Here is a 20,577-nt window from a genome sequence, read left to right as displayed (position 1 = left end):
GGCAGTCCAAAGTAACAGGCAAATTTGAAGAGACCTCTTCATCACAGAGCCATCAGGAACTTGGTACAGGGCTGTGGTAAGGTTGTAACTCAAATGAGATCAGAATAGCTTCCAAATACTTACAGAGTATTTCTGTTCATAGCAGTACTTAAACACACAGTTAATTGCTATCATGAATAGAACTGAATTTCTGAATTTTGGTCTAAATTCATATATCTTCATGATTTTTCTAGGCTACCTAGTTTATCTAGGACATAGCTGGAGGAAAGTAAGTCAATAGTTGATTTCTAATGCTACAACCTACTCTCTGCCCCATCTCTCCAAAGAGACTCTGCAGCTGCAACATTTCCTTCACTCTGCAGCCAGACTCTGCCCCACTCTGTGGCCCTGGGGAGTAGCCAGACTCTGACTCTAATCTGTGCTGTGGACTTACATTTCTCCACAGTCATTCCCACTTGCTGGCTGATCCTGTTAGAGCCTGGCTCAGCCTGCTCTGTTGTCTGTCTTGTCTGCCTTTCTTCATGCAGAAACTTTTCAATGCATCATAGCTACCTCTGGAACAGTCTAAATCCTGTCAAAATGCTATAATTTCTGGAGAAATTGGGTAAAAAAAGGAAAATGTTGAACCACAGTTGAGCTTTTGGCATGGCCATTCCTTCCATAAGCCTGTAGTTGTCTGAAGCTCAAACTGACACCCACTAAAACAGTCCAGAATAATAAAACCTTGGTAACTGTTTTTTGGCCTAAGGCTGAGCAAATTTATCATATTTGGTGCCCTACTACCCTAAACAACTTATCACCCAGACAAACGCTGTTATGATCGGAAAGGAGAGTTCTGAGAGCCTGTATGCAAGTCTTAGTTGGAAGGGAAAATGAGAAAATCTAGTTTAGGAGAGAAGAAAAATGATAATAATGCAGAATTCTTGACATGGAAAAAACTTTCATGACAGAAGGAACTATGCATAACCTATAGCACAGAAATAAATAAGAAACACAGGAAAAAACCTAATATACATCCAGAACCTCATTTTGAACTGTCATAGACAGACTATCTCGACAGGGAATTTGAAGTCAGTATGGACAGAAGAAAGACAAAATCCTTACTAAGAGAAGGAATAATGGAGATCGAAGAGAGTGATGAAGAGAGAAAAAAAAGCTAGACCAGGTTTCCAAGTATAAGAAGAGAGCAGAGTGGTGGGAACTCAGAATTTCTAATGGGGTGATCATGGAGGAGTTTACTATGTGGGATGAACAGTGCAGTACCCTAGCCCTTTGTAGAGCAGCAGATAACATATTTAACTTTAGGTTAAGTTACTGTCGTGTTAGAAACGTGCATAATATATAAAACTAAACCAATGAAAGTCATCCATTTAATATACACAAAAGCTAATTTTGCCTTTAGCTTAGAATTACCATTTTAGAGGTGACAAAACCATATTTCAATGTCTGCATATATTTCATAGCCGTTAAATAAATCAAGTGCAAAATATTGTGTTGCCTATTTTACTATATAAAGACAGATGAGCTGATGTCACAGCTAAGTGTCAAAATACTCATGGAGAATTGCTGCACTACTTGTGAACATTTCACGCTTTTTCTTTCTGTTCTTATTCACTCAAGCTACTCAGTTTGCAGTGGTTCATTTTTCTGGAAACTACCTCTGAACACTGCAATTTTCCTTACCATCAGCCCTAAGAATGCTCAAGAAGGCATGCTGACATAGGTTTCTGGCTTGTAAAAATTTCTTATTTTTGCTTTTCAACAAAAGTCAACTCTATTTCTCCACAAATTCTGTGAGCACTGCTTACAGCAAATCCAGCTGAGCAGAGAGTATTATTAACCAGGTCTCCCAGTGTCACGTTACTGCCAGCCATGCTGAAAGGGAAGAATAACCCAAGGGTTAGAACATCTGACTGTGACTGAGCATCTGATGGCAAATCCTTGCCCCCTGCTCTGCTGAAATGATACTGCTCTTTTATCCATCTTTGCCCTAACTACAATTATATTAAAAAAAAGGGTAATAGATCTTCCCTACTTCCCTGGGAAGAGCAAACAGAACTACACTGACAGAACTATGAAGTGTCCCCATTGCTGCAATGATGGGGGAAGGGACATATAAACATACAAAATTGACATTGAAGATAATGGTGTGTCCAAGCAATGTTTAAGTTTAATGACTGAAGGAAATCACAATAACTTGTGGGCATGGGGGCATGTTGAGGACTTTCCCCCCTGTATAATTCAAGAATTACTATTCCAAATATTTGTGAGAACACTGCAAGATTTCATGTCGAAATAACATTGTAACAATATTGGTAGTTCCTTTAAACTACAAAAGAATTGTTAGAAACAGCTTTAGGTATTTGAGTATGTTGCAATTAAACTCTGGCATTAATAAAGATCATGGGCTGCTGAGCATTTTCTGCTCCCTCACACTGTGTCAAGCTGCTACAGTTGTCGAGCACTCGGACAGGCAGCTTGCAGAGAAAAGAAGATGAAGATCAACAGCAGCAGGCGGGACAGCATCACCCACGCATCATTGCTATGCTTTTCCTACTGGAAAGCATAAGCTTGACAATGAATTATGAAACAATCTGACAAGTGAATTTTACTCTTATGCTAGGCAAATTTTAGGATGCTCAAGATGCTGTGCTGATAATTGTATCTTAGCTAAACGGCATGAAGGTTTCTGGAGCTCTGGACTCTTCATGAGCATAAAGGATGTTTAAAAATAATCATTTAAAGACTGAAAAATGCTCTAGTGCATATTTTGTGAGTGAATGAAGCATCTTTAAAATGTTAATTAGAACTAAATCAACAAGAATAAAGAAAATTGTTAGAATATACCCAGCTTCCTGTATTTCTCAAATCACTTCCAAAGCACTTATGGAAGTGATTGATTTCTGTGAAATGGAAATGCATGGTTAAATTTAACGATATAAACTACATTGGTGTAGGTTATCACCTACCTATATTATACTATACCATCATTACTACATGGACACTGATTTACATATGGAAAATGAAAAAAGTTAAAACATTCTTTTTTAGGAATGATGACTCAGTAAGTTGAAATTAGTGTGACTCAGTAGAGTTTGTATTACTACAGGACCTGGATTTTAATCAATATAAAATATTTTATCTTAACTTTCTTTATTTTCAACAAACCTGTTTGTAAAAAAAAAGTTCACAGCAAGATAATAAATGGAGAAATTAAAGAATCAGGAGAGGATGATGGAGAGAAAAGGAGAGGCATAAATAATGGAATACAGGGAAAAAAATATAAAAGAGAAGGGATTTACTACAATGAGACAGACTTAGCTTAAGGGATTCCTTAGAGGAATGGGGCAACCCACTAAGAAGACAAGTCTCTTTCGAGGTCCAGCTTAAAATTCCTCACCAGCACAGGCAAAATTGAATTTCCTTTCAGTCTATATTTAGAATGCACATTGTTCAGTGAATCTCCATCTCTGGTGCAAGCAAAGACGACAAGTAAAATAAGCAGATGTAGGGTTGAAGATTATCTCTAAAACCAGTCACAAAATCAGTCATTTTCTTCAGCATTGTTCCACAGTGGTGGAAACCAATTTGCACCCATGGTCAGCTGGGGTGACCTCAAATAGCTATACTGGTAAATTACTGGTGAAAATCTTTCTTTGAAAAAACAAAGTTACAGCCTAACTACAGCATATGTCCCATGTCTGTCTTTCTGTACATCCAAGACAGAAAAGAAAATACTGGCAACCTAAAACCTTAATGGAAACACACATATGTGAAGAAAAAGTATGAAAGAAAATTCAATAATCAGGATAATGATACAAAATAATAGAAAGGAAGAAAAGGGTTTTTACGAGAATAATGAATACAAATATAATAACTACTAGATTATACAGTGTCTGAAAATACAGGTATTGAATTACTACATATTACATTTACTGTCTATTGTCACCCTGATTTCTGTGACAGAAGTTCTTATTTTGAAAGAAGAAACACATGAGTCTAGAAGATAGATCATAATATTGAGGCAAAAATAATGAAAATTACTGTCATTTACATTACTGAAATAATGCTTTTGCCTTTACAGAACTTTAGGAAACAGTTATACTTATTTTCATGTATACAGTGCTTTCAGGCTGTAAGAATTCACGTGATCAGGTTTAAAAAAGGAAATAGTTTAGATTTAGTTTCAGCACCTATCAAACTGATGTAAGTAAAAGGACCTCTAAGAAAATGAGCTAAATAAAGGAGTTAAAACTATACTTTAAGAGATATTCTTAGTGTTTTCCAACACAATAAAAGGGAAATTTAATCATAAAATATAGGGTTAAATTCTGATCTATAGGTATTATGAGAATGCAGTGCCTAATTGAAGATGTTTCATAAACCAATCACTAAGGAATTGAGAAAATAAAATATGAATAAAATTAAATCTAACTCAGCTTTGTTCACTTTAATAAATGCTTCAGCTCCTGAGGTATTAAGTGAAAGAAAGACGATGACACTGTCTTTGTCACTGCTGTTTCATTCATGAACATAGGTTTAATTCTTCTTGTTCCTAAAACTGCTTGAACTAAAATATTTCAGACCAATTTAAGTAACATTTTATGCTATATACAAAAAGCATATGTACGTGTCTGTTTTTTTGTTGTAGTGAAAAAAACACAATCAGATTAATCATCTGTACCAGTATTGTAATAGATTTTGTTTCAGCTGCCAAACCAAACCCCAAACTTTCTCATAATCATATTCTGATTGAATATGTTAATCCTACTAACTTTTTCTACTTTTAAAGAATACAGATTAAGATAAAAATAACTTTCAATTTTAATTTAAACTTAGCACAGCCAAATTACTGTTATTTTATAATTTCCATTAAAAAATATGCTAGATCACATTGACCTGTGTTCCAGCTTCAGAAAAGATGCTGTCTTTCCACATGCTATAGGTGATCATTCTAGCTAGAGAATATCCAGAGAAATAACTGTAACAGTTTCTATTAAGATATTTTTGTATATGTTTTCAAAGTCCCATGCAATGATTTTCCAGAGAGAACCTGTTTGTCTTCCTGTCAGCAATGCCACATCAATCAATACATATACATATGCTCCTGCATTTTCTATTTTGCCTCATGTACTGACAGATTAAGTTGCCAGCTAAGTTCCTGACATGAAAATATTTCTACTGTAATATGTCAGAAAAAGTTAATTATTGTAGGCAGCAAAAATACATACTCAACAGCAAAAGGTCAGTAGGAAGATTTGCTTAAGAATAGCTAGAAAGGTTGAGTAGGAACTTGATTAAATATTGGGGTAAGGTTTAAACCCTGGTATTTTGGCTGAGACCTGGAGTGTACAGGTCCCAGAGAATGTAATTCCATCATGGTCTCTCTCTAATAAATGTTACTGTCAGGGTCTGCTACTGCAGATTTGTATAGAGTGGCAAATCATGATACGTGCTGTTGTTGTGTTGTTTTGGATTTTTTGTTTGTTTGTTTTTGTGGAGATTGGCAAAAACTGTATGAGGCTGTTGCCAAGAAATAAACAAATACATAGGTGTGGGTCTAGAATAAAGAAAAAACTGCCAGTTAGGCATAACTGAAAATGTAAAAGGGAGCTAGAAGGCTAATGTGTACTCAGAATCCGATAGAGCTGCCACTTTTATTTCTTCTTGCTGATCTTCAGTTTGAAGCAGTAGGTACTTCCAACAGTATCTTTATGCTGTTACCCGAGGCAGATAAAAGATTGGATTACAAAATTCAGAAACAACAGTCTAAGAATTTGGAATTGAGCCTCCTTATTTAAAAGTAGTAGGAAGTGCTACTTGGGACAAAAGTGGTTGTAGTGAGTAGTTCCACTATGTGTGGTTATGCATGAGCATGTCCTGGGAGGGCGGGTAAGCCTTGCTAGCATAGCCAAGCTAGAGCTGGGTTAAGTGTGAACACTAGCAGGCTGGAAGAAAGAAGCATTAGTTGGACTAACTTTATATATTAGAAAAGACATTTAATTTCCTCATTGCAAAAGTGTATCAGTTGTCCTCCAAATATTATTACTTTATCAGAATCTTTGCTTAATTAACGGAAAAAATGTGGAGCAACTTTTTGTTACAAAATATTAATGCTGTTTCGCATTAATAAGAGCATAAAACTGAGTTCGCAAAAGTGCCTCTTTATAGGCAATGCCTTCTCAATGAATGTTGCTAGAAATCTCACCACTAGCACGTCAAGATTGTATTCTGAAGACAACAGCTTTGTATCAAAAATGCTGGTCTTTCCCTATAAAAGAAGTGTACAGGAGCCTATAGAGGACAGCATGACTATTATAGCAAACTCTGGCAACGAAGGTAGTATATGGCAGCTTTGAGCCTGACAAGAACATATATATGACATGATGGGGTGATAACTTATTAATGAAAATGCTAGAGGTCAGGGTAAGGTGTATCTCTGAATTTTTTCTCTCTCCTTCCCCATTAATACTTGGACTATATCTTCCCCTCTTGTTTACTGTAACATCTCCTGCATTTCCTATATTTTTTCATAGCCTAAATCTTTGCATCTCCAATACCTACCTTCATCCTCATTCTGCAAACACACTGGTAGAGTTTACTAATTTTAACTGCAAGGACTTCTCGCAAGGATTATCACACTTCGTAACTCTCATTTGTTGGTATTAGTTCTCCTGGAAAATCTTTTACCAATTTTTCTTTTACATAACACAAGAAACATAAGAATGGATGATCTTTAAGCTTCTTGGTTTGCAAAGAAAGTGACTATGACAGAGTTCAGTTTGACTTAGGTGATGACTTGCAGTTGACTCATCTTCCTTTTCTCTCACAGTTGTTTGGCAAGTGACTATCTTTGGCTACTAGGCTGTCTTGGGATTTTTGCTAGTCTGCAACTGCTTCTATCAGACCCACAGTAGGTATTGGTACACTGCTGTTTTAATATACCAAAGTTGGTGTTCAATGGGCTTTGTAGTGAAATGGATAAAGCATTGTGCTAGGCAGTTTTGTGCACATACTTATGAAGAACTTAGGACAACTGAGAAGATGACATTGCAAATTTAGTTTATATGGTATTTTTTCTGTACAGAAAGGCAAATGGATATATGTTCCGTGCAGGAATGGGTATATGTAGATTATTGAATAGGTACAATTGAGTGTATATTTTAACTACATCTCTGTATTCAAAAGTTTGTGCTGGAAATTAACACAAAGTATTCTTTCTTCTATGTAAATTATTTTCTTAATTGACTTTCCTATTTTTACCTTAAATACTAAAATAACCAATACATGTAGCAGTTACTGATAATTTAAGCAGCTTTAGAAAGTCTTCAGATTTGTAGTTGAGATGGTTTGCTAAACCTAAAGACTGCAGTGCAATTCCTATATGCTTCTCCACTAATTAATTCTATTTTTGTGGGAGTAATTTTGGACTGTTTAGAATGTATGAGAGTCATGGGAGAAAAAGTAGGTCTCACCTATGTCTCCCATCACATTTCCCAAACCCATCACCCCTAAGACTTCTATGCTAAATGTGATCATCTCCTGCGCTGCCAAGCTAGCATGGAGGTAGATGGGGCAGCTTTGCCTCTTTGTAGGCATCTGTATCATCTGTCCTTCCTTGGATTTCTGAACTCTGTGGCACCCTGGTGCTACGGCTGGACAGAAGAAAGGAGGGAGAAAGACCTTCTCTCAGTTCTTTTGTCATGTACATTGTTAGATTTCCTTCAGTATGCCAATTAACTGACCAAGGAAAGATGTTATCTGAGCAGCCAAAGTGCTCTTAGTTTAGTGAGAGGAGGAAAACAGGAGAAGTTACCCAGACCACAGAAGAATGAAATATGTATATGAGAAAACATCCTTGGTGTTCAATCTCTCTGAGATCTATTCCATATGTTCATTACCAGCCTGACTCCTGTCTGATTTGGGACTACTCCATCTCTTTTCTCACACCCTTCCACACCCCATAAAGCCTCCTCTGTTGCCCTCTTCCATTTCTTGATCAATTCTGCCTTTGCCCAGACGCTTGCATGTGCAAATTATTTTATTCTGAAAACCATTCTGTACACCATGTGAGAATTTTCACATATCACATATTCTTGTTCCCAGACACAATAACATCTTCTGATTGAAGTAAAACATGGTAAATTTAAGGGTGAAATCTTGTCCTCACTCAGCTGTACGGCAAATGACATTTACTTCAAGGGTCACATGGCTGCATCTAGATTAAACAACAGACTGACTGTGATATGTGTGGCAGCCTTCATCTCATCTTTATTCAGATCAAATCCAAGGCACAAGGGAAAGCTGGGTCTGTTGTAACCTTGCCTTTTGCCTTGATAAGAGAGGAGGATATGTGCAGGCTACTTAGGCAGGCCCTGGGGCTTGGAAGGCTGCATGAGTCCCTTGCTTTAGAAAACATTTAAATTGAATATACTTACCACATTATATACAAAATCTGCTATTTTTGTAATATATCTTGCTAACATACACACTAACATATTCTTCCAGGACTGTAGCATGGTAGATACGTCCTATTACTTAGAATCTTACAAGTCTCATGTCCTTATTAAAAGGCTGAAATTTTGTCTTCTTATTTATACAAATGAAGATCTAAATTTATATATAAGTATATTCCTCCTGCTTTACACATACATGATATCCAGAAAAGGTCTGCTGTGTACTTACTCTTGTGTTGTTTCTTTCAGCTTTCAGTTCTGAAATCTCCTCCTCTTTTTCAAGCAGCTGTTCCCTGCATGCATTTAATTCTTTTGTCAGTGCAGCAAATTCCTGTGGAATAAAATTATATATGAAGTTACTCAAGATGTAAGCACTAGAATAATCAAATCCATATGCATTCTAGAGTTTGAGGATTTAGATAATATTTAGAAATCATCAACACAAACTAAAATAGCATATGTAAGCATCAGGATCTACCAAAACCATTTAAAGTCTAGGCATATCTAATAAAAAGCACCTATGGAAAACATTGATTTAAGTTTAGAAACAAAAGAAGGTTCAAGGTGATGGCAACATCCCTCATACATAAGCTATTAGAACCACACCAGAAGAAGAACAGAACTGGCCTATTTCATAGCAACAGAGACACCACATTTCACCCATAATGAGGCTCAACTCAACATATCTGCTTAGTGAGTGTTCTTGTCTCTCTGTAAGGCACCGTTGCAATATGGCATGGGAGAAAAAAGGTATTCACTGATCAAAATCTATCTAATATCTGATTACCGTAAGTAATACATGCATTGTGAAAAATATACTTTCATTATTTTTACTTGATATTTGAATTTAACTACTAAAATATATTTGGGCATTATAGTGAAAGGCTGTGATGAGTCAGAGCAATATTCATGTTTGTTAGTTTGGAGTGAGGTTCCTATGAAATAACAACATAAAATGAAACTGGATTTTAAGTGGCTCCTGATGTTAAGTTTTATACATGCAACTAATAGGTTTTCTGAAAAACACATTTTTCAGTTGTCAAAATTCCTATTAAAATGTCTTGATTTTACCATTGCTGTTACTCTTCAACAATAGACACAAATTTTTGTCTATACAAAGGGCAGTCACAGATTTGTCATTCATTTCAATAATGAAAAGGTTTCACTCCATATGTGTTTATTTTTGACAGGCACTACATATACTAAGCTGCAGTGGTTAATTTTATCCTTTACAGCAAAAAGATGTTACAGAAAAAAAAGATGTCTTGATGAATAGCATCGCTGCTTAACAAAGATATATACATATTTTTAAATATTAAGTTAATTTTAGTTTGGCCAAAATAGTCAGTGCTTAAGAGCACCCAGAGTTAAACTGAAATCACTCCTAATTCCGCACTGCCCCGCCCCCCCAAGAAAGCAGTTTAAGAAAAAAACATGTCCAGGTGGTTTATCTTATTAGCCAGTAGGATGAAGCTGAGACTAAATCTGCTTATTTAAGACAAAAGCTAGCAATGATCTCAAAAGGGCTTCTTTTGCTGCTTCCCCTCAAGTTGCTGAAAGCAGCTTTTATCTGAACTAAAGTGCTGTTCAACAGAAGTTTGGTAGGTATTCCTAGGCTCATTCTGTTTTAATCAAGGTTCTAAATAGTTAATGTTATATGGTATTATTAATAATATATTAAAAAGTATTCAAATAGATTTCAAGTGATATTCTGACAATGTGTAACTAAGGAGGGTTTTTTTTGTTGGTTTTTTTTTTTTTTCATTTTTTCAGCAGCTGGAACTGGATTCACAGTAAACCTCCATGCAAATTGCATGGTAGTAAGGAAAGTGTTGTTCTGATATCCTCAGTGGATTTTGTTTTAGAGATCAGTTACTGATCACATGAACCATGTAGTGATGTCTTGTGTCATACCTCCTAATCAGTATTTTCATTTTACACCCTACTGGTCAAGAACTTGCAGGGCTACGTAGCATACTTTGATGTTAAAGCCCTTAACTTAGCTTTGAAAATGAGACTTAAATTTTAAAACTCCTCTCTCACTTTTCAAAAGTATCATTAAAACTTCCACCTGTAGGTCTTACTCTAGGATTCACTGGAGTCCAGCAGTGTTATTCTGTCCAGAATTTTGTTTAAAAAACTCCTGTCCTTAAGGTTATAACTAATGTTACATACCAAATGAAAATTATCATATTTAATAGAAAGACAACGATCTCAAGTCAGATTGAATCAGAATTTTGAAGCACAAAACCACACATACACACATATTTTTTTCTTCATATTCCTCTAAAAGAAACTTTATAGCACTACAGGGCGGAACTCTTGTTACTAATTTACATACAGTTTATATATATGGATAAGTGTCTATAGTACTTTCAGAATTCCACAGAATACACTTTCTGTGTAATCTGTGTAATATGTTGTTATTATTTATGTTTTCTCATTTCTTTGTATTGTTTCAGTTGGAATTAAAATAGACATTTTGGCATATGCTGGGGTATCCAGATGGGTGACAGGTGCTGAAAAGGATAACAAGTATCAGCTGGTGACTTACAGTTCCAGTTCCTACCTACAGTAAGGCAAAGCAGTCTGATAACATGCTTTTGTTGCTTTCCTTGGAAACAGAAAAAGATACGAGTTTATAAAATTGTACATTCTTTGCTGTGCCAAGGCAAGCCTGCTACCAGCAGTACAGTCCCTAATGCTTTGGTCAATATAATCTCAAATAATTAAGGGATGGAGTTCCTACTAGTTTGCTGAGCAGCATGGAGCTTATTCTTAGGGAAATTTTGTTTGGTCATCAGCTTAAGTTTTCCCTTGCTTAAAACCAAATCATTACTCAAAATTCTGCTCCCAGAGAGTCCCATAACTAACACAGAGTCCTCTCAGCCTCAAAATATCTTCAGCTTATATTCATAATAACTATTAGCGTCCACTTTAGCTGGGCTACCTGTGTCCAGTATTTTAGACCTTTTTACTTGAGTCACTCACACAGCCCCTTCAAGCCTTTTAATTATTCATTTGCTGCTGCTCTCTGAAATTCCTCTGTGCTTTTGACATATCTGCAGTAATAGCATTTACAACAAGAAGTCACCTCTTCATACCTCTGGAGCTAAAGCAGCCAACTTTCTCTCTTCATCTGAAGTACTAGAGACTGCTCAGTTGTCAAGAGCTTTGACTCCTCTGAATCGAATGATGACAGAAAGAACATTTTTTTTCTTGGTGTTTATATCATAAGCCTTTTACAGGGAAAGTCTCAAAGTAAAATTGAGTTTGCCCTAGAGCTTTACAAATGATTACTTCTGTCACACCTGCTTTGATGAATTAGTAACTAGGATAAAACCTCATAATTTGTTTTTCAACTCATGCTTCCAAAACACAAGTAAAACTCATTTTAAATATACCCTTTTCATCCAAGGTATCCCTGAGATACAACAAAGTAATGCTCCAAAGAACGTGTTTCTCCCATAGGTTAGAAGCAAAGCAAAGCATATTTTTGTTTTACCCAGTTATGTAATAAATAACACGTGATGATAACGACCTCTGCTCGTGCAATTCCCTCCTATATATACAGGGATCAAGGGAATACTGTCATCTGGAGTTATTATTTGCAACAGAAATCTTGCATGGTCAGTCATACTTTGGGAGCCCTGAAGGTAGTATCTGTTGCATAACTAATATGATTTGACAGGCACAACTGCACTCTTAAAGCTTATGTAGAAGTTGTGTGGCTATAAAGCTAATTAAGAACTGAAGTGAATTAAAACCGTATGAAAATTATTCAGTTGATTGCACTGTTTTTACACTATGACATCATGACACTAACAAATTTTTTTCATGATAAACAACGCAAGAAAGAGCATTTTTTTTTTTTGCCATCTGACTAAACATAATCTCAGAGCCTATCTTATCTGCTCTTTCTCTTTTTGTCTTAATATTTGGGCCATAACACTCAGTCTGACTGAAAAATAGCTGACTCAGAATGACAGTTCTTCATTTATCCCATGTTTATCTTTGAAGAGAGGGCAGCAGTCTTGAAAACAAATTCAACAGAAATTTGTAGCCACCAAAAGGACCGCCGGGCGTTACAAATAAGAAAAAGTCAAGGACTTCCCCTGGTGAAGCAGCTGAGATACAGTCAGAGCAGAGGCTGAAGGGTGCCCAGGAGAGTGGGAGGCCATCGGGACAGGCAGGCCGACAGTGCTGCCAGATGTGTTGGCAGCAGGACTGTGCAGGGGAGGCATTCCACAGCTCTCTTACCATTAAATCTCTGCCTCTAGGGGCTGGCTTAACAAATGCTGCTTTCTTTGCTTATTGTTCCCAGGAAAGGCCTGCGAGGTTTATTTTTTATGACCAAATATGCAGAAAATGCATATAACTAGTCTCCAAGCTGAGGGTATGCCACAGAAATTATGAGACCTCATAGCTGCAACGCTCAACTGTTCAGCATGTGTATACAGTCCAGTACAGAGTGAGCTGAAATTAAAATACAAACTCATCATCATCCCCACAATCTCTCATCATCCCCACAAAAAAATAACTACTGAAAGAAAGGAGAAATTTTGTAAGACAAAAAAACCCAAATCCACAAAATTCAGTTTCAGAGACACTGGGGAGATTCAGCTTAAAATCTCCTCCTCTGTTTTTTCCATCTTTGAACCACAGTTCATTTCAGGAATCAATGAGTGAACTAATCTCTGCATGGAGAAAGAATGGTAAGGCTTGATCATTTTTATGTTACATTCAACACAAGCTACGTCAACTGATTTGCTTTCCTACAAATTTAGATGTAACTCATTTAATATAGGAAGTTACTATCTACTACAATTCCCTCAGAGTTTTAACCTTTCATTTATTATGTTTTCATCCAATCCAATTTTGTAAAACAAATTTCTTTTCTCATTATTCCTTCATTGGAAATATTGTTGGAAATTCTCCACACTTTTTAAATGACCAAGGATTTATTTTAGCAATTTTGCCATTACCAGCACACAGATTTCAACCTTGTTGACTCCTATTAACACGACAAACCACTACAAAATTCTGAATGTAATTCACTGTTTATCTTCTTACTACAGAAGAGCCGTAATAACAGTCCTTGATTCTAGATTAGGTTGAATGCAAGATTTAAATATGTGGGTTTGGTGTCAATGTTCTGAAATGTTTATTGTTACATTTCTGCTCAAAATGAGAGTTCATTTGCACACAAGTTTTAGGTTGGAAAAGATGTACCCTGAAATATTGTACTGCAACAGGACCCAGGTAAAAACAGGAAATCTGTTTGGGTCTCAGGAATAAAATTTTGGTCTCTTCATACATAAAAAAAGTCATACTTTCAAAATTGTAGAGTAGTTTCTGAATTAGTCTTTTATCAGATCAGTTTGCACTGTGATGCTGTTCGCATGGAGAGTTTCCTGTAGTTCTCCACAAATAAATGTAAACAAAATTGATTCAGTCTCCCTTTTCCCCATTTTTATGCAGTGGGCTTTTTTTTTTTTTTTTACCCCTTCAAGAAAATTGGACACTAGTAGTAAATTAGATAATAAATCATATGATGTGGGTGGGCCACATCATGTTGAACTACTGAATCTCTAATTTGAACTGAGTGTTACTTTGTTTGATTCACACCATGCTTTCACAGACAGGGAGTAAGGTGTTTCTCTCCAGGTGTGATCTTAGTGGCTCTTACATAACCACTAAACATACTTCAAACTATCAAGGAATTATCAACACTAGTTTGGGTTATTTATTGATCTGCAAGACATCTAAAATGTGGAAAGTGTGATTAAATGTGACAATGTGTGAGTTCATTAATTCACAGAGAAAAATGAAGATGATGAGATTTCTGTTACGTAAGAGAGAGAACTAACTCAGTAACACAGTGGACGTGTGACTCCGCACTATTTTTTTTTTTTTTCCTTCAGAAATGTGGGCACTGACTGAAATTTTGAAATATGTAGACACTTACCCACACATAAGTATACAGTCAATGCTCCTTGGAAGAAAAAAGAAAAAAAAAAACCTGTTCAGAGGCTCAGAGACCACGTTAACATCTACAAGAATTAATAATCCCAATACTTTCACTGAAAAGAAAATTGGACAAATGGAGAACTGCTGTATAGCTTTCCATGAAGAAAGAATTCCTTCTTTAAATACTCAGTTGAATCTACATCAGATTTTGAACTGTCTTGCAAATATTTACTTATTCAGCCATCCCTTTCTGGGTAGAAGAAATCATCTCAAACTAGTGTAGCCTCTCTGTGGATGGCCTACTATTGTGAATGAATTATTTACCATTATGACTGTGGTCCCAAATGAAAAGAGATATAATTGTTTTTTCTGAGCAAAAAGAAAATCACCCAAATTCTCTTTCAGTACCTTAAAAAAACCAAAACCACTTGCTTCTAGAAAAGACCTGAAAAGAATAATAGAGAACTAAGGATTATACTAGATGAAATTTATATATCTGATTAAGGCCATTGAACATATTGGATGAATGTGGATATACATATTTTGGTTTAGCTTTGCAGCATATGCAACCTGACTTTTATATAAATGTCATCTAAATTCAACAGCTGTATCATGTTACTTTCATGATTTTTTAGAAGAACAAGAGTACCAAAAGTATTCAAAATTATATTTCAAAAGTCAACCAAAAAGAAACTTTAAATGTCATCTCTTTAAATGTTAGTCCATGTGATAATACTTCTAGATAAATTTAAAGATAATGGGAAGAATGTACCACTGTCAGGACTTGTGATGTAATCTGCCTAATTTTCCTGCTGTAGTACACACTTGCCATATGAAGATTAATTCCCACAGATTTTTGAAGCCCAAGCAAATCTCCCCAGCAACATGAGTGTTATCACAATGGCTCAATTTTTGGCAATGATTTTCTCATACAGGATTACTTCAGGAAGAAATCTGACAGTACGCACAGAAGACATGGGCACAAATCTGCCATGATAGTTTTCACTTGAAACTAGGGCAATAATAATATGAATGTAAGTCACGTGGGTTTAGAATCATTGTTAAAAAGTAGCACAGCCACAAGCAATGACCCACGTATAGCTCTCTAATCAGTACCAAACAGCCAAACACGAACCTGTGTTCCATTATTTTCCAAATTAGCCTGCAAAATTGTCATGTAAAAACGTAGATTTTACACGACACCAGCTAAAAAGTGTCCAGTTGACTTTCCTGTTTTTTTCACAGTCAACTTCTCTTTAATGGAAAACTGCTGAATAAAGTATGCGATCTGCTGTTTTAATAATGTTTTTCCACTCCCTCTATTTTTAAATAATTTAGATTTGGTGCTCTGTATTATCTGTTGTATTCTGATCACTAAAATTTATGCTTTCTGAAGCATAATGTCCACCCAGTGGGTATTGGTCTGTTAAAACAAAGCCTAGGTTTCACACTTACAGTAACAATAAAACAGAAGGACAAGGGAAAAAGGGCATGATAATATCGACAACAGATTTTTACTTTTTTACCTAAAATTTCCTGTGTTCTGTGAGACTCTTCAGAATATGATAGCAGATGTGAGTTCACAAAAGCTTAAAAAAACCGATCTCAAGCACAAGGCAGTAGATGCTAAAAATTCAACAGCACAAGGCAGTAGATGCTAAAAATTCAACGTTCCTTATTTGTCATCCTTAGTATCAAGCTATAAAGCTTGAGGTTTCAAAGGACTTGACAGCCTCCATCCATAAAAAAGTAAATTTTAAAGATTATAAAAATATAGCCTACTTTTTAATTTTTTAAAATTATTATAATGTAGCAAATCCAATTATACCAAACTAGAGTCATTCTCCTGTACTTATGAACAAGAATGAAATTAAAGTCTTTTTTCTTTCCCCTAAAAAAAGGCAAATAGAAAATTTAAAGGTCTCTTGTTTTGCAGTTCATGTTAACTAGATTGGTTCAATTTGGAATAGATATCACCCTGAAGGACAGCATACTCTGTTACTCTGAAAATAACAATTGTGTCTTCAGTGCTTTGCTCCTGACTGATGGGAACACTGAGGCACAGAGGATCTATAACCAAATTAAACAGCTGTTGGATTATTACTGATATGGGATGGGATAAAACATCACTCATATAAACATCTGTAAACATAATAAAGCTGAATTTGTAATTCAGGTGGGTGACTTTTAAACAGCTCATAATATTATAGATAGTGTAGGATGAAACTGCAGACTGGCTTACAATGTGTTTTAATTAGTCATATTTCAGAATGTTCTACTATACATACTGTACTCTATTTTGTAGAAGTATTACTTGTGTAAGACACTATGGCAGCACACTTTTCAGAAGTGGGATGAAAGTGTTGTTAGTTGGGGCTGTAGTGATTTTTTTCTTCAAATCACGCTACTGAAGTATGGAAGTGAATCAGCTATATAATAAGGGAAATTGCACCATCAACTTTTTTTCCATTTAATAATCAATGCCTTTGTTTTACAGATATTCGTATTCACTTCTTCTAAAAGTACATAAATAATTTGCAGATATAGTTATGTTGCAGACTAGAGTATATTATTATTTTCAAGTGACACTTTAACATAAAAGATATTTATATCAGTATGTCTTGATTGATTAAATATTGTACTGCATCAAAACTGATGACAATTTACTACTCCACACTTAGAAATTTATCATCTATCAATAAAGAGCAAAATATGGTCTAAAATAGCAGACTATGACTAATTTATAAAATAATTTTGTGGAAAATGGGATTGATTTTATCCCAATTCATCAGAAGTATATTTTTCGAGATATTTAAATATTAAATACATGAAATGGTCACAGAGCAGTAGCATAAGCAAAGAATAAATTGCTGTATTGAATTACAAGACTACAACCTCCCATCGCCAGAACAGAGTTTTATTTTATGCTTATCATCCTACATTTTTTTTTGCAAAATTAAAATAAACACAAAGTTATAAAGGGAATCACCCTGGACAATATGCAAATTATTGAAGTGCTTTACAGACTGTACAATGGCTTCAGCACATACACACATACATACAACTCTCACTATAAGGCAGATTGAGGTCAGTGCATGGCCCTGAGAAATAACCTAAAATAAATCCTGATAGAGAGGATATATGAAAGGTGACTGTAAGAAGCAACACATACTTACCACTAAATGGAACAGGCCTTGTCTTACAATGTTGGTAAGGAATGTGCAGCTTATTTTGGTGCCAATTCCAGTTTACAAGTCTGGTTGATTTTTACCATGTCTGACTCACTTTTCAAACTCTACTTCTCTAGCTTCGACTTCTTTCTCTGCACAGCATCTTGTTTTCTTCCAGGCAAACTTGACAAAATACAGCGTGACCTTTCCTTCTCCCTCATTTGGGGGAACACATACTGTTCTGACACTTGTCTCCTTCTCTTTTTCCTCAGCATTGTCTCTGGGTAAATTTTATCCATGATCACTCATGCAGTTATTAATAATAGGTCAACAAGTCTGCTGTTCTGATTCAGAACACATCCTTCCTTCCACAGCAAAATCATATTTTTTCCCCTTTCAGAATTTGAAACAGCATACTAAATAACTGACATTAAATCATTTAATATTTTAAATATACTTAAAAATTAAAAAAAAAAAATTTCATCACTTTATAAAATCAAGTGAAAAGTATCTGATAATTTTGACTGTTTTCCACTGTTTCCTATTTTTTCATGAATTTGCTCAGTATGTAAAAAATTATAGAAAAGGAGGACAGAGAAAATGTAAACATGCTTAATTCTATTGTTTTGAATAACAACCCCCAAACTTCAGAATATTATACATACTTGGTTCTAACAAAAAATCATTAAATTAAAAAGTTGGGTTTTTTCTTCTTTTTATCAGAAAAAGATTTGTGAAGCTAAAAGGAGAATCAAGTCTACTAACTGACCTCATCCATCAACTGATCTCTTCACATAAACCATATTTGATCTTTTTCCTGGCAAGAATAGGTGCTAATTGATGCTTGAGTATGCAAATATTAGATTTTCTGGGTTGGATTTATCTCACCTAATTTGAAAGGTATGTTGTATTAAAATCTATATCCAAGCTGATCACCCAAAAGCAGCAAAGGGGAATAAAGGTACTTTTAGGATGTGATTGACCCAACATGCTATAGATATCTCTTTTGAGTTGAAAAGAACTGCACCTTTGAATTTCTTATTTTTCTATATAGGGCTTCTATAAAGGCAATTGGGAAAACTCTCTCTTCTACACTATAGATGTCTGCTTCTGGTCTGACCAGTCCCAGCCTAACTAAAGCTTGTTTGAGAGAAGTAAATAAAATTCCCAACTTTAGCTATCAGGGATCACCTTACCGTTGGTATCACTGGTGACAACCACCCACCCCCCCCCCCGCCCCCAAAAACAAAATTGTGGAAATAACAAATATACATTGGTAGTAATTATCCTATTCCTTCTAGGTGCTAATATTCAACTGGAGCAGTATGGGGTGGTTTGGTTTTTGGGGAAGACAAGAAGACAAGTGACCAGAGTCAGGAGGAATACCACGAAGTTCAAATGAGAATATAATGAAATGTAGGGGAGAGGGCATCTGCAAGATGGTTTAAAAAGGACAGATTGTTTTCTCTAGAAATGAGAAGTTTAACTGGGGATGAAGTAATGTTGCTCCAAGAAGCAAAAGGTTGTTTGTTATAATGACAAGAGTGATTATTCTCTGTGTGCACGAAGAGTGGGGCACAAATAATCAGGTTAAATTGCAGCTAAGGCAGTTCAGGGCGGTATTAGGAAAACCCTTTATAAGAATAGTTAAGCAACAAAGCTGGCTATACAGGAATTGTGTAGTGACATGCTTTCAGTGACAATTCAGACAAATATCTGTGAGGGTTTATGGTCTTGTCTCAAAGAATGAAGATGGAATAAATCACATTTGGAACTTCAATTTTTTGAGTCCATGACAATGAATCCATATATACAGTTTCACTACTGTGAATTCTACTTTACTTTCCATTGGTGGATCCTTTAATTTAGATGACTACAGTATATATTGACTTCTATGATGAAACTGCATTTACACATAGCACTTTCTTGGTGTCTCTGTTGGAGTTAATTTAAGCCATGGATTTCACTAACTTGCCTTCTGTTTGATAAGAAATCTAAGATATAAGTGGTTTGTTTTGTAGAAATGTTTTATTGATCCTTACACTGAAAACAAATGACTTTTTCTTCTTATGTGGATTTGCTCTTTCCAGTTAGTCTAAACAGTTATCTAATATCCACAAAGTACAAATACGTACCCCAAGAAGGAATCCCAATTTTGCTCTTTCCAGCAATCTAATAGAACATTTGGCTTTTTTATGTACAATAGAAGTAACGTTAAAGTTTGCTCAAACCTTGTTTTATATACTGAGATTTTTAACAGTAATCTTTTATTTGGTCTGTGCTATTACAATGAACTTTAAAATAATTAGTTGCAGACATTCTTCATCAAGAAATATGATGAATTGGTAATTACTGACATAGACTTTGTCCTGAGAAAAAATATACAATGTACTTACAGATGCCAAGAACACCAAATTAAGGAATGACATCTTCTATATAAGAAATCCCATAACCAACAAAGATCTGACTAGCCTCTGTGCCTCACATATTAAAGATAAAGGAATAATAAAACATCTTAACATGATGTTAACATTCAGACACTGGCAATTTCATCCATATGCTGTCACCCACTACCAAAGTCTTTTAAAGCTTTTTCTTTTTTTTCTTTTTTTTTTTTAAGAATACGGATAATTGATGTAAAACACATAGCAGTTTTTCAATTCTGAAAATGTAGTGAGTAAACATATCTTTTTCTCTCTAAAGAAAGAAGTTGATAAAGCCCGGTAGTTAATAGTGATACTAATAAAAATATTTGTTATCCTAAAGAACTTTATTTATTTTGAGTCAGCAAAAACAATAGAATGAGTCTTGCTGATTTCAGAAACACAGGACACTAAATTAGAAATTTTGATGAAAGGGCGTTTTCACTGATGTTCAATAATGTGCTGCGTTCATGAAAGGAGAAAAAAATTATAAATTATATCTTCCATACAGAGCTTACTCTTGGGTATGAGAAGTAGTTCAATATATAAGAAAAAATA

The 20,577-nt window shown here is 35.2% G+C and overlaps 1 protein-coding gene across 3 annotated transcripts in view; it reads right to left on the bottom strand.

Annotated features, from left to right (window-relative positions):
* Nucleotides 1-20,577, bottom strand: part of PPFIA2 (PTPRF interacting protein alpha 2) — a 333,148-nt gene that overhangs the window by 116,300 nt on the left and 196,271 nt on the right. For all 3 annotated transcript variants that reach the window (XM_050915641.1, XM_050915647.1, XM_050915655.1), the window contains exon 2: nt 8,686-8,787. In XM_050915641.1, the coding sequence (XP_050771598.1) occupies nt 8,686-8,787 (102 nt within the window). The remainder of the gene's footprint in view (nt 1-8,685; nt 8,788-20,577) is intronic.

Source organism: Gymnogyps californianus, chromosome 1 (genome assembly GCF_018139145.2).
Source record: "Gymnogyps californianus isolate 813 chromosome 1, ASM1813914v2, whole genome shotgun sequence".
Lineage (NCBI taxonomy): Eukaryota > Metazoa > Chordata > Aves > Accipitriformes > Cathartidae > Gymnogyps > Gymnogyps californianus.
Note: the sequence above shows the minus strand (reverse complement) of the source record. Positions and strands in the feature narration are given on the sequence as shown.